This window comes from Juglans regia, chromosome 16 (assembly GCF_001411555.2).
Source record: "Juglans regia cultivar Chandler chromosome 16, Walnut 2.0, whole genome shotgun sequence".
In the NCBI taxonomy this organism is placed as follows: Eukaryota; Viridiplantae; Streptophyta; class Magnoliopsida; order Fagales; family Juglandaceae; genus Juglans; species Juglans regia.
Window position 1 is genome coordinate 2,454,379 of NC_049916.1, and position 17,737 is coordinate 2,472,115.

The 17,737-nt window shown below is 32.1% G+C and overlaps 2 protein-coding genes across 2 annotated transcripts; one reads left to right on the forward strand and one right to left on the reverse strand.

Annotated features, from left to right (window-relative positions):
• Positions 1-4,125: 4,125 nt before the first annotated feature.
• LOC109012518 (repressor of RNA polymerase III transcription MAF1 homolog) lies at positions 4,126-7,348 on the forward strand. The gene is given in 10 exon segments (XM_035686614.1): positions 4,126-4,157; positions 4,268-4,338; positions 5,297-5,346; positions 5,625-5,705; positions 5,790-5,845; positions 6,161-6,248; positions 6,603-6,653; positions 6,939-7,018; positions 7,097-7,168; positions 7,249-7,348. Coding segments are annotated over 10 exon segments (681 nt in total).
• Positions 7,349-11,193: 3,845 nt separating this feature from the next.
• LOC109012536 lies at positions 11,194-12,115 on the reverse strand. The gene has a single exon (XM_018994238.2). The coding sequence runs from the start codon at positions 11,922-11,924 to the stop codon at positions 11,358-11,360; it is 567 nt and encodes a 188-aa protein (XP_018849783.2). The 5' UTR covers positions 11,925-12,115; the 3' UTR covers positions 11,194-11,357.
• Between the last annotated feature and the right edge of the window lie 5,622 nt (positions 12,116-17,737).

Below are 17,737 nucleotides of genomic sequence, written 5' to 3' on the forward strand. Positions count from 1 at the left end.
TCACGCACAATTGATTAATCACTTACAGGTTAGGGAGTCTTTTCAGATCCTCTCAACTCCTATGAATTACTTGACAGATAGTAGACCATGGTTGGTGGATGTTGCAATTAGGCACGGTGTTAGAAAGATTGAAATGCATGTACGAAACAAGATTTTAAAAAAATAATAAAAGACATTTACCTAGATAGGCTCTTGAAATCATCTCGACTCCTCCGGATTACACGACGAAAGGTAGATCATAGTTGGTCCAAGAGATGGCATAGTTGGTGGATGCTGTAATTAGGTGCGGTGTTAGAAAGATTCGATTGCACATACGAAAAAATATTTTTAAAAAATAAAGGCATATACCTGGATAGGCTTTTGAAATTGTCACAACTCTTTCGGATTACTCGACGGAGAGTAGAACATAGTTAGTCCAAACTGTGGCATAGTTGGTGGGTGTTGCAAGTAGGCATGGTATTAGAAATACTCAAATGCACATATGAAAAAATATTTTTAAAAAATAAAAGGCATCTACCTCAATGGTACGTATATGAATTTGGATATGTATTTAGAGGCATCATAAATGGCAGGTTGTATGGTTATTCGAGATCTTAATGTTCCTATAATACAAAAATAATCAATGCATTAAGTAAATGGAAATACGAGATACAACGACATATCCAAATGACCAATGTGTATCATAACTGGGTCGGTAAAATCGATGTAGAAGCCTAGGTGGCCTTCCATCTTCCTCTTTGCCCATCACGTTATTTTAATTGGGCCGATGAAACCAATGTAGAAGGTTTAGTGCACTCTAATGCTCAATTTCTTTCATTTTTTATACAAACTCTTTATTTTGTCTCACGTTAGGTATAAACAATTTTCCTTGAGCATCATAATAATGTCCAAAATAGCAACCAACTACAACCAACCACCATAGATCCAAAAAACCAAAAAAATTAACAACCAACCACAAATCCAACAAACCAATAAAAAAACACATCAAAAAACAACACAAAAACAAAAAACAAAAACACATTATTTTGTATCAACACCCATGAGCTACCCATGTTATCATTCAGCTACTAAATCACCACTTACAATGTCAAAGTCGACCAAGTTTCTATAATTAATATAATTATGTTTTTTCCTTTAATAATTACCTTTAATATAATTTCAAGAAGTTTGTAAGTCACAAAAAAATAAAATTAGATAGAAAATTAGAGGGGGTGACAACAATCTCTTCCCTTTAACTTTGTTGAAAATTCAGCTAGGTATAGAAAAGAAGACATACTTATGCAAAAGAGTTGAAGACAACCAAAAACACATCCAAAGTTCTGATTATGGAAAATGCTACTATCAACGTCTATGAACAAAGGTAGAGGGAGAGAAGTCGAACACAGTATGAACTGGATCAATTGAGGCTTTTAGTTAGTCGTTTTTCTCAACGGCCCTAGACGATGGCGGAAGTAGAAGATGCACGTGAGATTGGCGGAGGAGAGAATGCGGGCGGAGGGTTGAAATGCTGGGGGTGGATTGAAATAGAGTTCAGATAGGATAGAAAAAATTTAAAAATTTTTGAAATAGAGTTCAATTGGCAAAACACACGTATTTAGTTTAGGTTAGCAGTAAAAAAAATATATAAAAAAAAAAACCTCAGCAGGCGCTATGTAGAAATAAAAGGATGTAGCTGAGGAGAAGAACTCGTATGCCTAGATATCGAGTTATTTTTTAGTTAAGTTTGTTTTAGATGTAGATGAAGAAATTGTTTGGATGGAAGATGGCCCTGTGTTGAAGATGTGTCAAGTTTTTATATTTGTATTTCATTAATGGCACTTTTGTAAATAGATTAATGGCAAACTTGTAATATTTAATTGATGGCAATGTTGTAATTATATATTTTTGTATATAAAAGGCAATTGTACCTACGGGAATCATGAGATGCAAAAGAGAAAAACATTTTACCTTTTCCTTTGAAGCTGAGTGCGATACTAGAGAGAAACGGAAGGGGTTTTTTCAAACCCTAGTTTTACCAAGATTAAATTGAAACTCGAATAGATGATCAAATGTGTTTTTATGGTGTAGTTTCATTAGAGGATAATAAAAGGAAGCCAATTCATATTTTGTGTGGTGATCAATGGTTGTAAGTGATTGTAAACTCAAGTTTTGATGCATTATTTAATAATAAAGACTCCTAGATTGTTCCTGTTGTGAATGTAGACCATTAGAGTCGAACTACGTAATTTCTTGTGATGATTTCGCATTTATTTTATTATATTTACTTTTATTTTGATCTTGCATGAGTATATACTGTGATTTCGAGTTTCTAATATGTTTAAAGTAGAGAACTAAACCGATCACGTTAATCATATAATTTCTTGGTGATTTGGTTGTTTGATATTCAGTATTAAATTGCATATTACAATCAATTACGTTAATTTAGTTCTTTGAGTATTTGTTTGTGAGAGACTAAAATGGATAAAGTTGTACTGAATACTTCTTAATTGAATATAGATACATATTTGTTTCAAAAAAGGAAAATTAACATTCTTTTAAGTGTAAAACGGACTCTTACATCCTTTTTAACAAAGTTAGGCCGAATTGGGTTGAATGGGCCAAGCCAACCTGGCCTCTTGCCGTTGCTCGCCGCTAGTTCGCTCGCACACGAAACTCCATTCCCAGCAACCATATGTCTCGTTATCCCGATTCCCGAATCAAAATCCACCAATATAGAATATTTAAATCTAGAACTCTTTAAAGTTTAAAACCTTTTTTATCAACCACCGTGCCACAACCCAAATCCAGCGAATTACTGCAGGCTCAAGTTTTTCCAGCAGTTTGACAGAATTCTGCTCCAACGTTCAATTGTTCCCTATGCTTTTAAATTCATTTAATCTGGTCTATTTTTTGACTTATCTATTGTATTTTCATTCATGTTTGTTCTTTCTTTCTCTTTTTGTATTAATCTCCGATTTATAGAACATATGCGGGTTTATTGTTTTATTATAGCACTTGCAGTGCTAAGTTACCTATCTTTTTTTATGGGTCATTATTTGTCGTTGTTATTTAAGAGTCAACTATATAGTTTGATAGATGATTATTGGTTGGACTTGTATTTTTTCTTTTTGTTGAATTTATTTACAATTTGAAGTTGGTAGTGCAGTATTATTACCAAAACACTGAATTCTATGATATTGGCTGCATAAAGAAATATTGGTGAGGATGGTTAAATATACTTATGGAGATGAGTTTAATAATGTCTGGAAAGAATGGAAGATAATAGTGGTGGTGGTGATATGGGTATTGTCAACTGGAAATAATGTCGGTCTTCTATTAGTTGTGATGATGATAGCAGATGGTGGTCTGTATTTATGGTGAACAGATGGCTTCTAATTGCGAAAAAAATCATTTGGTACGAATTTTACAAAGGAACAAAAGTTTCCTTTCTCCATTTTCCTTCTTATTTTTCTCCTCTATTGTTTGTTGCATCAAGTTGGTTGGGTTAGATGTTGGGCTTCACTATATAATTAGGGTTTTGTTGATGATAGATAAATTGTCTGTCCAATCAGATATCAAGATGTGCTTATTCTTAAAGTCATTTTTTCATATTACATAATTTGTTTTTATATTGATTATCATCATCATCATTTTTATGGTTATTATTGGTAAAGTCACAAAGTTGGCCAAGTGGCAGGCAATAATTAGGTCTTGTTGTGTCAAATCTTCAAGAATTGTACTTATAAAAAAAAATCTTCAGGAACTACTTCCGTTTTGGATTTCAAGATCTTATAGTTGTTTAATATGCTTGATGTTGTCAAAAATAAAATATGCTTCTTGTTGTATGTTGAGTGGATTTATGTATACTTCCTGTGTCTCGGGATAATATACTTTTCCATCGTTCATAAGATTTATCTTACATATATATATATATATATATTTAAAATACATCTCGTTGAGTACCAACATTTTGCAATCTAGTAGCTTCCAGAAGCTAAACTGATATATTTCATGGTTCTTTCTTTGTTTAACATTTTCCATTTGTTCATAGTTATTGTTTATTGAACAGGATCCCTAGGAGATTTTTTGTGTTAGTATATTACCTACTGCATCAAAATCATTGCAATCATTGGCAGTATACTCACCATGAAGTTCTTAGAATACACTTATCTGAATAGGTAACTGTTTAATAACTAAGTAAAAGAATTAAACTCAACTTATTTGACTTCAATAAGTCCACATTTTTCTCTAATTTCAGCATTAATATTTATTTCTCTATTTTGTTCAGACTAAATGATTTCTTGACTCATTTAAATCTTGGAGACAGTACCATTAAATGATGCCTTGAGGCTTACTCATGTAAGAACTGTCAATTTGATCTGAATGCCTATTGCCTTAGGTTTCTTTCATTATTTATAGAAAATAGTTACAACGTTTGCTAGATATTTCAGCGTAATTTTAGCCCCAAATTTCTGCTGATTTCTCTATAACACATTAAGTGTCTATACATGTTAAGTCTATTTATAGTTAGCCTAATTCTCTACTATACAATCTAAATATAGAAAGACTTAAATTATATACGTAACATTCCCCCTCAAATTGATGTTGTTGGATCAAGAAGCATCAATTTGTCAACCAAGAATTAATGCTGGTATCGAGAAAGAGTTTTAGTGAATATGTCTGCAGTTTGACGTTCAGTGGAAATATTAGGGAGAGTAATCATATGTTTATCAAAGCATTCACGTATGGAATGACAATCGACTTTGATATGTTTTGTACACTCATGGAAGACATGATTAGCGGCGATCTGAATAGTACTGGTATTATCAGTATGAAGAGGAGTGGGATGCAGCTGAGGAAAACCAAGTTCACCTAATAACCCACGAAACCATATGATCTCAGCGAATGCGGAACCAAGTTCACCTAAAAACCCATGAAGCCATGTGGGCCCATAACCCACAGGTCCCAGGATTGAACCTGGCTTTGATACCATGTCAATTTGGTCTAAATGCCTCTTCCATTAAGTTGTTTTCATTATTTATAGAAAAGAGTTACAACGTTTGCTAGATATTTCAGCATAATTTTAGTCCTTAATTTCTGTCGATTTCTCTGTAACACTTTAAGTGTCTATACAAGTTAAGTGTCTATACATGTTAAGTCTATTTATAGTTAACCTAATTCTCTGCTATACAATCTAAATATTGAAATACCTAAATTATATATGTAACAAGAACAAGTTTACTACTTTATTTTTTAAACTTATAAAAGTATTTGCTATTAATTCAAGATTGACTTAGTTCTCTTTTGTTTCTTTTAGGCAAACACACTGGAACATATAAGAAATTGTCTGTCAGCTTGGAGAATGAGGTAAATCTGGCATGTTAAATATTTTGCAGGTTTGATTATTATGATGGACAACTTCCTTAAAAGATTTTCGACTTTTTCCTTTTCCTTTGAGATTTTTCCCACTCTTTTTTCAGCTGTTAGGATTCTTTACTCTTCTCCTGTTTATTTGTTGAATAAAAGAGGATAAATTTCTTAATTATTTTATCTTATATGTCTTTTTTATATTCAACAACAGATTTCGTTTATTGTTTATATTTTTAGGACTTTGTGTTTGTGCTTGATTCTGACTTTTAGTTCAGATCCTTAATTATCTCGGGAATTCATCAGACACAAACTCTTCCTCACCATCTGATTCTTATTGAGCCGAACTAAGTGGAAATGTTAGCTATATTTGTCTTGAAAAGTGTAGGTTATCTCTTATGTTTCTTTGACTGGTTTTCATTTATGCTCATTCCAGCTGAAAGACATTGATCTACCTGGTGCTTATACTCAATCACATGTATCCAGATTATGACTTCAGGTATCTTTATATGTTATGTTGTATAAAGACATTTTCATTTAACATATGCCTGAAAGGAGAATTATGGGTAATACCATGGTCAGCTTATTCGGCGGCTTGGCAACCAACTAAATAATCATGTCTTGATTGCTGTGGGAGTGTTGTCAAATGGTTTGACAGACAGTTCAGAGGACTGTTGCTCTAGAAGGAGTTGAGAGTTCAAATCTCTCCATTTCCCAAGTATAATGTGGTCATTCTTACTATAGATGATTTGTTGTGGTCTTTTCTATGGTTTCCTTATGTTGTTATGTTGCCTACATCGTTGGGGTTTTCTAGTACAGTGAAAGCTCACTAATTCTTCATAGAGGAAAGCTTGGACATTTTTAAACAAATCGTTTATACTTACATGTTTGAAGCCTCAAAGGTATTGCCATAATAATGTTTGTTAGGTTTCTATGAACATTACTTTTGTTTAGCTAGTGTTATATTAGATTTTAATCTTATTCAACCTATTAAATGTCATGTGCATATACCTCTTCTCTTTCTTCAAAGAGTTACATGGGGTGGGAGAATAATTAACGACATTTCCTTCTTGTATCAGTTGTTAATTGTACTTTGGTGTCTCTATTGTATATGTCCTATGTACATGGGCTATGCATATTATTAGCAACAATAAATTAACCACATTTCCTTTTTGAGGAAAAATAGAAATCTACATGTTCTTGAATGACCCGTATTGTTGGTTTGTTGGTCTATTCAATTGCATGAATGAATTGAGACCAATGGGAGCAGTTCTCTGCTGGAGGCCTTGTACAAGGGTTTGGATGAGGTGAGCTTAGTTTAGAGAATTGACCCCTTAGGGTACAAACTTGTGGTCAAAAGGTAGGCCTGAGATGACCTGTAGACTCGGGCATCTTGGGTTTGATTCCATTTTAAAAGTTTCCCTAGATTACTTGATACAAAGTTTTGGTGGGTGAGGTCATGTATTTGGAGTTTACTCCAAAGTGGTAGGTTCGAAGAGCCCTACTTTGGTGAAGTTCCACATCCTAAAAAAAAAAGGAGGATTGGATGCAACTCATACCCAGCGGCAATTTTATGACATCTTATGATGCAGGTTGTAAAGTTAATAGAATGTGAAATTTACAATTACAATCCAGACTCTGATGCTGATCCACTTTTGGAGAGGGGAGCCATGCACGTTTTGATTGATCCTTAATTGGCGTTAGTCTACATATTTGTAATATGACTTGGGCGCACTTATTTTCTTTTCAGATGGTCTTTCAATTTCTTCTTCTACATTAGGAAACTAAAACGGGTCATGAGTTTTTGTTTGTGTTGTTTAAGGTAGGCTATTTTTTTTAATACCGTGTTCTCTATTAATTGTCATCGGTAGTTTTTGGTTCAATCGTTGCTATTTTCTGCAGTAATTTGGTGACTGATGAATTTTATATGGTTGAATTATCTCATGAAGAAGATTCGGAGATCTTTGATGTTTTCAATGACATGGACATGAGAGTACAATAAGTTGTTGATATGATGATTACATGTTAAGGTTCTTGACACATGTAGTTGTGCAATAACAAGTGCTGCACTCTTGAGGCTTTGGTGGCAGGATTAGACTTTCTACATTCCTAAATGTAGCCAGTCTCGGATAGTTGGAACAATTATGTTGTAGGAATGTATGTAAAAATATAACCAGGCTTCTAAGCTGGTATGGAACAACTCAAGTTTCTCAAAGACATTCCTCTTTCCTGTATGCATATATAACATATTGTAGTCGGTGTCTGTGTAGTTAAGAACAATGATGTCTATATAATCCAGGCTTGTAAGCTGCTCATATGAGACAACCCAAGTTTCTCAAAGATGCTCATTTCGTCTTTCTTGACAGATGGTGCTCCTCTTGCCATAATTGTTCATTACTTTTAATTCATTAAGCAGTTAATTGACATCAAAATATAGCATGGACATGACATTGAATGAGGAGGTTGATTTTCATTACTTTTTTATGTAGATTATGCTCTTTAAGTGCTATTAAATATCTTTTGGTTGAAGTAATGATGAGAGGATATGTAACTCTTACCACTATCTTTAATGAATCTTGAATGCTAGAGCACTTGACTTCATCCAATAAAATGACCACACTTGTACAAGCTTAGTGGTCTTTCATATCTCATTATGCAACAACTTTATCTGTATTGCTAGAATTATCATTCTTGTAATCAATCAAAAGGCACTAACCATCCCTAATTGCATTAAAATACAACCTAAGGGAGTTTAAGGTGGTAACTTATATGATTGCTCTGTCATTATCATTCTTTTTGTACTCTCGATGTTTTCCAATCATTCTTCTTTTTCAATTATAAATTTTATATATATAATGCACTAAGCCTAAGGGAGGAATATTACAGGAAATAAAATGTTCAAAACAGGTACATCATCTTCAATCTACTATGGGGCACCCATTAAAACAGACGCTTCAATGCAAGCAAGCAACTAACTGTTCGGACATGAAACTATAAATTGGTACAATAGAACATATGTAATTGCGAGGGTTGCACTCAAAACTCATATCCCTTGAGATGTTTGCTTGCTTATATCCTCCACTTCCCGGCGGAACCATCATGCCATTGTACTTGCCCAGGCACATTTGATAACTTGCGATAAGTTTAATATTTCATTGACTAAGAAAAATTACAAGTCTTTTTGACTTCCGGTAACGTATCTTTGGTTACTGGACAGTTTCTAATGGAGACTTTAATTTCTACTGGGACATAAACTGCTTTTGAGGATTAAACTCTTTAAGTTATTCTCTGAATTTAAGAATATTAAGCAAAAGAAAAATAGATAAATAAAATGAATTTTGCCGATATTTATTACTTATTTAATGTTGTCTTACAGAATAATAAATATTGTAAAACTCAATTTATATGTTTCTCACTTTAGGAGATATTTTTTTATGCTGCTTGATAGTTTGGATTTGGATGACTACCCAAAATAACTCTTTTTTTTAATAAGCCGAAGTAACAGTTTTGTTTGTCTATAAACTTGGCAAGAGTCGTCAGGTTGAAAAGGAAATTAAGATGAATAGTTATTAGGTATTTTTAGAATACAAGCACATGATACTCTGATCATCCTATCAATATAGAATATCATGTTAATTAAATAAATATTTATATAGACAATTTTAATTACATATTATCTATTAATAGTGTTAAGATATAAAATAATTAAATAATAAAATCTACATTTTCCTAGCTATCAGCTTAAATTTTTGCGACGAGTAGTGCATTCACATGATATCAGAGTAGAGGTCTTGAGTTCGAACATTGACTCTACACTCTACCATATTTAATTAAATATTCCACGTGTTGGGGTCATCCATTAAGAGGGAGTCTGGCCCACATACGAGAAAGAGTGTTAAGATACAAAATAAATAATAAAATCTACCTCTTCCTATCAGTTTAAACTTTCGTGACAAGTGGTGATTTTACAGATAAGATATCATGAATAGTACCACGTCATCTATATTCTAAAAGTGTCTAATAATTTTTCAAAAAATGAATAATTTTTTAAAAGAAGGAAGCAATCCTGAGAGTATATATGGTGGAGTGATAAGTTTAATCTTTGTTTTATTTTTTTGTACTTAATTATTTTTAAATTACGTTATGGAACAGTAAGTATGGTGGAATATAATTAGAGAAATTCTATTTGCAGTCCTCAAATGAGGACTGTATGTGCAAGTACATTATTAAATGAGAGAAAACATTATTTTAGGAGGGATAATTATGTAATTTTAAAAAATTTTAAAGTTACAATAGTTTAAGCTTGCATTGCAGTCCCTAAATGAGGACTGTATCTAGCATTGCTCATATAATTAATACATTATATATATAGTTTTAAAGAAATGTGGCAAATCATGACTAATTAACTAATTCCACCAAACAATATCGATAATTTGGAGAATAATATATACCAGATCATGATCACTTTTTAATATTATTAGAAAAATGTGAAGAAGTACCGCATGCATGAACTACTTCTCGTCTATTTTGCAAGAGTTAGATGGGGTCAAACTCAGTAGGTAAATTGAAAAGCTTCTCCCATGCCCGCGTGATACAATATTGACCTGAAAGTAAACTAATTTTTAGAGAGAGAGAGCCATCATCCTTTATTTATTTTTTATTGATTTCATTTTTAGGATCAATATCTTATATTTTTCACATGTATATATCGTTGTATATATATATATATATATATATAAATGATATTTATAGTTATGAGTATGTAAATATCGTGCAATCACTTTAAAAAAATAAATAAATATAGAACTTACATGAAAATAAATAAATTTTTTAATAATAGATCACATTTTTTTTAAAAACGACTATACGGCATTTGCACATTTTACGACTACATGTAACATTACTCTTAACGACAATAATATGAGATAATAAAAAGTACTATATATATATATTTATTTTGTTTATTAAAGTGATCATCGATTAAACACAAAACTGATGAACAATGGTATATTTCAATGCTCAGTACTATACTTAATTAATATCCCATTGAGAAATTTATCACCTATCTATATATAGATAGCGGTTGTTGTAGTCCTCATGACCACTCAATTTCTTCGAATGCAAACGTCTAATGATGAAATAAAATAAAATAAAGGAAACCAAACGTGTAAAACGACGAATTTATCACAAATACGTACGAGCTGATCCATACATTATTAGTCAACACTATAATTATAAGTTGGTCAAAAATATCTGCTGGTAAAATTGATTTTGGTAATTACTCATGAAGGTTGGGCCACGAAGAAAATTGAATATTCATCAAAGTTTTAAGTTACTTTTTATTAATTAAGTCGTCAACTTATAAAATTTATATCGAGAATATGATGATTAAGAATAATAAAATTTAAGATAAAGAATAAAAGAAGAAAATAAATATTATTTTTCATCTTAATTGCATTTTATCATTCATATTAATTATGACAGTTTTATGTGTCAAATTTTTAAGTGACTTTACATGATTTTAAGAATTAATCTATAAAAAAAATATTTAAAATGTATCATATTAACCGATGTCATGATTAAAATAATAAAATTGAAAAATCGCATTGATCACTGAACAAAAATAATTAAATTTACATGAAATCTCAATATTCCTTGCTAACAATTAATTAATTCTTTTCACAAATTTTACCAACATTTCGAAAAAAGAACCAATTAATTAATGCCTTTTTTTGGGTAATTAAGTCTCACAAATTCAGTTTAATTTTACAAGCTAGCCACCATAATTAGTAATTACCCATGCATGCACTAATTAAACCATAAATAAATAAATAAAACAGCAATCAATATTATCTCCGCTAGCTCCAGGCAAAAAATAATAATTAAGAGCAAATAATTCATGAATATTCACTAGATCATCATCAACATTAATTAATTAGATATATATTCCAATATATATACGTACGTACCCTACGAATTAATTACCTAAATATTAATACATCCTTATAATCTTATCTTGAACAAATTTGCTCTTCCTTTATCGTCTCCAATACTGGCTTCCTTGATCTGCATACAGATAACCTATACTTCATCTCTAGCCCAGAAAGCCCCTCAACTCCGTCGTCCAGACTAATTAGCCTTGAACCTCGAACCTCGCTTTCCTCCACTGCCGCATACGAGGAGGCCTCCTCCTCTTGCAGCTTACCAGTACTACTGGTACCGGACTCCGGCAAGATCCTGAATTTTCCACCGGATATCCGCTTAGCTGCCGAGTTGGCCGCCATGAAAACAATCGCCATATCCGCTGCCGTGACTATAGAATTCACTCTCCTCATAGGAAACGTGACGTAAACGTTGCCAAGCTCTAACTCCTCGTCAGCGCTGAGTGCGGAGAATCTCCGGCCAATGTGAAGGGATTGGGAGTTGACGAGGAAGAAGTTTGGGCACTCAAACATGAGCTCGGCAGCCTTGACGGGTTCGCGGCACTGTCGGACTTCACCATTGGGAAAGATTACCCTCGCTGCCCTATTGATCTTGATCAAAGGGGTGGCAAGAGTGCATGAAATATAGTTCCCCATATTCTTAAAAAGGGAAGAAAATTCTTGTGGGAGAGAGAGAGAGAGAGAGGTGGGTTAACTCAGAAAACTGGTATGAACTGATCTGTTTGGAGGGGGAGATTTAAGGGTGGGAATTATATAGAGAGTGACTTATAAAAACAAGTCAATGGAAGCCTAAAAAATTTGATAGAAAGGCAGAAGCGATTAAAAAATCGTGTGCGTGATAGAAAGAAACTTGGGAAAGGTGCTGTCAGTGGTGGGCTGTATGTGTTGTGAATGCGCGTATTGCCTACCGGGGATTCAATGGTTGGGAAAGTGCACGTTTGATGTCTGGCCTTTGACGCGCGAATTTTCGCTGTGAATGCGTGTGGGACCGCTGATCAGGAATCCCTCCCCAGCTAGCTAGCTAGCTAGCTGTTAATGGTTTTTTTTTTCAACTATTTATTAGGCGTAGTTTATTTTTGGAGATGAATTAAAGTAAAATTTAAATTTAAATAAAATATTATTAGAATATATTTTTTTAATATTATTTTTATTTTAAAATTTTAAAAAAATTAAATTATTTATTTTATTTTATATAAGAATTTAAAAAAATTAATAATTAAATTAAATAAGATAAAATGAATCAAAAGAAATTCTGAAAATAAACGAGACTTGTAATAGTAAGAGGTTGAATTTTCTTCATTATAAATAAATATAAACCCTATAAATTTCATGGTATTTTCTGGACGTAAATGTGGGGTGTGACTTGCTGTCCACCTTGTCAACATGGAAAACTACAAGGGCACCAAGATTAATTATGGGGTTTCGGACACACTACTTTCCATGCCTTGCACTGTCCTTTGTGACGCGCATGTGTATTGCATCATCACTTGGGGAGCAAAACATTGTGAAACAGAACTCATACAATCAAGACAAGAGACAAGGAGAAATATCTGGTTTCTTTATTGTATATATTGTCCTTTATTATATATATTGTTAGGACTTGAGACGATATTAATACATTATGCAAGTTTCTTTTTTCTTTTTTTTTTTCCCTTCAAATACTGTAAGAGCACAGGAATACACTCAATAAAATTATATTTTACCTAAAGTTTAATTAGAGTTTATAAAAATTCATTACAGTAGACTCAATAAAATTATAATATTTTTAATTTGATCATTTTTACTAACTAAATTTGTTGAGTCTAAATTGCTGGCCAAATATTATTTTGACATAAAAAATTCTCTCTATTGCGTGCTATTCGTTTCGCACGAGCTCACAATTCTAAAAAATTCATTTTCGTCTCAAAAGTATGAAGCGCCCAAATCCTAAATTCAATCACAAAAGGCGGTCAGTCTCCATCAATCATCATTTTAATGACGTGGCATCATCTTGCTGGAGTGTTTCAAGTTCTAATTCTGTAATAATATTATTAGTTTATACTAATTTTTTCTTTTAAAATCTAATATCAACTTTAGAAAATTAATGTGTACTTTTTTTAATAACGAATAAATATTCAAATTATAATTAAAATTAAAATTAAAACAAATGAACATGTCAAAATCAATATTTTAATAGAATATTGATAAATTTGGAGAATTTGTTATTTGGTACTGTTATTGAAATGACTAATTAAATCTATAAAAGTGAATTATCTAATTAAATTTTGATCAAACTTTATTGAGTTCACTACTAATTAATACTCATAGCAAGTTTTAAGTTTAATGTTAAAATCCATACTATTTATGACGATTTTTTTATATATAATTTAGACAACGATAATCTGAAGAGAAATAAATATAATATGTATATTTTACCTTACCTAATGTTAAAACCCATATAATTCATGGATAACATTTACTATTGTAGTCTATATAGACTGTGTTTACTCTTTGAATTTAAAAAAATAAATTCTCATCTAGAATTTGTTATGATCATCAGTCACACTAATTGATAATATAACTCGATCAATTTTGAGTAACATCTTATCATGTCGACGAACCACTTAAATGGAAAGTTAAAAAAAAATAAAAAAAAAATACTTTGGCTTCTACAAGTAAGAATTACACATGCTGCATCGACTTGTACGAATAAAAATGATAAAATATAAGCTGAATAATAATGATAATAAAAAATTACTAGTATGTCATCTGAGTTTGTTCTTTTATTTTGACCGTTTATGTATTTTATTTTATTTTATTTTTTTTACTTAATGATGATTAAGAAAGTAACTTTTAATGTATTGATGTATTTTATTTATTTTTAAAAAATATTTAAATATTTTTAAAAAATATGAAAAGATAAATAAAAATAAATAAAAAGATAAATTTTTTAATAATGTAGTGCTAGCTGCAACTTCAATCATGTAAAGTCAAACAAAAAGGATAAAACACAAGTTGGTGGATATATTCCAAGTCCATATAATTAAAGCTTACTCATCATGAATTATGATATGCTAGCTATCATATTTGCAATTGGATTAATTAATTGTGACATGATGCCTGTCGCTTTGGTACGTACGTACTTGTACTAGTACTAGACTACTCCATTTTATATATCTGAATACTGATTTTTACTTACACCAAATTAAATAAGACTATATATATATATAAACCTAAGTGGATCGATATATGCCACATAAAATAATATATATAATTTTCCTAAGAAAAATAAAAGACTTCAAATCATTTATAAGTGTCCGAATTATATATAATTTAATTTGCCTCGAATGTTCGTAGTTCATGTCGGTGGGATTGATCACATGCAAATGATCCTAGTGATCGCAACTTGGATAGGCAAGATACGGACGATTTAAATCTTGAATCCCTGTGTACGATAAGGACGATTCAATGTCCCATGCATTAATCATCGACAAGAGTACTTCGAGGCCACGTACGTAATACAGCTAGCTTGCTATCTGTTTGGTGGTCTCTTGCATGTGCTTAATTTTACAGTACTGAAAAATGAAAATTCAACTGAAAATGAATGCAGGGTTTAAGCAGTGAATTGATGGAGCTTTGGCCCAATCGTATTTGCATTTTTCCAAAGGATGATGATATGTACGTAGGTGGGTTATGATCCGGCGGGGACGATCAACGCCATTTATAATAATAATAATAATAATACGGATGCATCAGATAGAAGCTAGGTCCTAATCTATTAATTTATTCTAGGCATATAAATATATGTATATATATATAAACGCATATCTACATATATATATATATATACATACATACATATTTATATATATATATATACACACACATGTATGTGGTGGTGGATGGGGGCACGCGCGCACTTGTAGATTTTTTTTTAATTCGATGATTGCATCAAATTAAAAATAAGGATACGGATGCAGGGGTGGGGGTGGGGTGGAGCCCCCAATAACAATTTAATTGCAGGCCGTGAGGCAGCCCAAAATAATATAAAATAAAACGTGAGCAACAGATCCAATAATTAATTAGGGATGTTTGAAAACTTTTTTTATTTATTTTTTTATGAAAATAGACTTTATTTCATTCAATGAAATCGAAATTACAGTTGTGATTAATTAATACAGAAAAAAACCCGTATTACAAGCCAAACTCCTCATCTGTTTGGGGCTCTCCTGCCCATAAATTTCTTTGTAACGAACATTATCTTAACTTCTATAAATTCTCTCCTGACAAACCTTCCGGTTTGTTTAAAAGAAAAGTGCTCTGTAAAAATAGAACTAAACGACCCCTCCTCCAGGAGGAAAGGTACTATCACCCTCTGTCCTCCCAATGAGTCGGGATACTATCACCCACCATCCTTCAAAGGAGGAGTATGACTTTTCTACTATGAACACCAAGTCCAATAATTTTTTATTTTTTAATTTTTTACCTAAAACAAAACAACAGAACTGTAAATACATAGAAAATACTGAAAAAACACTTGAACTGAAAAAACAATGGGAAGGGCGCTGTAGTGGCGCATGAGGGACATTGGCCACTCTAGGAGAATGCCCCTGCTAATCTTGAAAATTCTGGGGTCGATGGCCCCAGAAAAGCCGCGCGGAGCGTCGGCATAAGACTCTTTGCGATGGCACGTTCATGTCGCGTGCTCACCTTCAACTCGCGCATGCGTGCTAAGCACGGCTCCTTTTGGAGCCACATTCAGTAATCTGTAAGATCGGCGACTGGGGAACACCATGGTGGGACACGTGTAGGCTTTCGGTCGCTAGAAAATCCCAGATCAGCGTTTCTCTCCCTTATTTGACATAAAAAAAAAATGCATAAAACAAAACAAAACACAGAAAGCAAATTCTGGGTAGAAGTAAAGAAAGGGAGGGAGGAAGGGAGGGAGGAGCCGAAGCTCCCACCCCCGTCTAGCTGGTTTTGTTTTTGGGAGAGTTTTAGAGAGAATGGAGAAGTTCTCTCTTCTAAACCTCCAACATATATAATTTTGAGCAATGCTAGGTACAGTCCCCATTTGGAGACTGCAATGCAAGCATATGTTATTTTAACTTTAAAATTTTTTAAAATTATAAAATTATCCCTCCTAAAATGATATTTTCTCTCATTTAATAATGTGTCTGCACATGCAGTCCCCACTTGAGGACTGCAAATAGAATTTCTCTATAATTTTTTTGGAAACAATTTCTATATCATCTTATCTCACTTCATCTCATCTCATCTCATTTTTTTTCTTAAACATCGTTCAAAAATAAATACTTTCAAACTAATCATTATAATTTTTTCAAATTAATCATTACAAAATTTTCAAACTTTCAAACAAAAAATAGAAAACAAATCAACTTTTTCAAATTTCAAAATAAAAATTATATTAAAAAATTATATTGATATAACAATATTTTAATTTTATATTTTTTTTATTCAACTTTTTCTCTCTTCCATTTTTCAAAACTCAATAAATACTTAATCCAAACTATTTCACTACTATTCACAAAAGATCTTACTACTATTTACAAAATTTTCATCTCCTAATTTTTTTTTTTATACAGAAATTTTCATCTCATGATCTAATTTCCCAAACATCCCGTTAATTTTAGGCCTGTATTTCTTGGTCGAGTCAATGAGTAGAATGTTGAAAAATAGTTTTTGAATATAATCCAACTAGCTAGTAATATTCTATTAAAAACAAATACAGAAAAAAAGAGAGCAAACAGATCCAATAACAAGCTAGCTGGATCCAGGCGTAAACGAAAGAATAATGATATATATAGTCATAAAATGTATAAATATTATATAATCATTTTAAAAAATAATAAAGTTTATTATTAAAAAATTAATTTTTTCCTATAATTTTCGTATTTATTTATTTTTTTTAAATATATTATGCGATATTGGCAAACTCAACTGTGACAAATATCATTTTAGGCCGTTGTCCATTTTGCATGTACTCTTGAATGAACAGTATTAGATATAAGTCCAACGCTTACAAGCGTACGTGTTCTTGAAGCTGGAATATTGATTCTAAACACCATCCTTTTCAAAGGAAAAGGCTAGGTGTTAAGTTGATTGCTCGAAACGTTAAGTTGCAAGAGGCCACCAATGTCTGCTAGTTAGGTCATTCATAATTTTGGGTTTGGGACCTAATTGGGTGGAGCCTGATCATCTTATTATAACGTCATGGCCGGCAGCTAGCCTCAACCTGCATGCATCTATCAACCTAAGTCATATGTTTTTGTTTGCATGCATGCATGCTCGATGACCAGTCAATTACCTAGTGATCATATATATTGATCGTCATGCATGAGCTCTTTAATCAGGGATGATTCGGCATTTGATCTTATTCTGGTCCACCATATACATTTTTACTGGATGTTGGTGAATGGTGGTGATCAGAATCATTCTCATGCAAGCAG

What these genes read in the sequence shown, in the direction of transcription:
- LOC109012536 (XM_018994238.2), bottom strand. Translation starts at nt 11,924, where the DNA reads ATGGGGAACTATATTTCATGCACTCTTGCCACCCCTTTGATCAAGATC.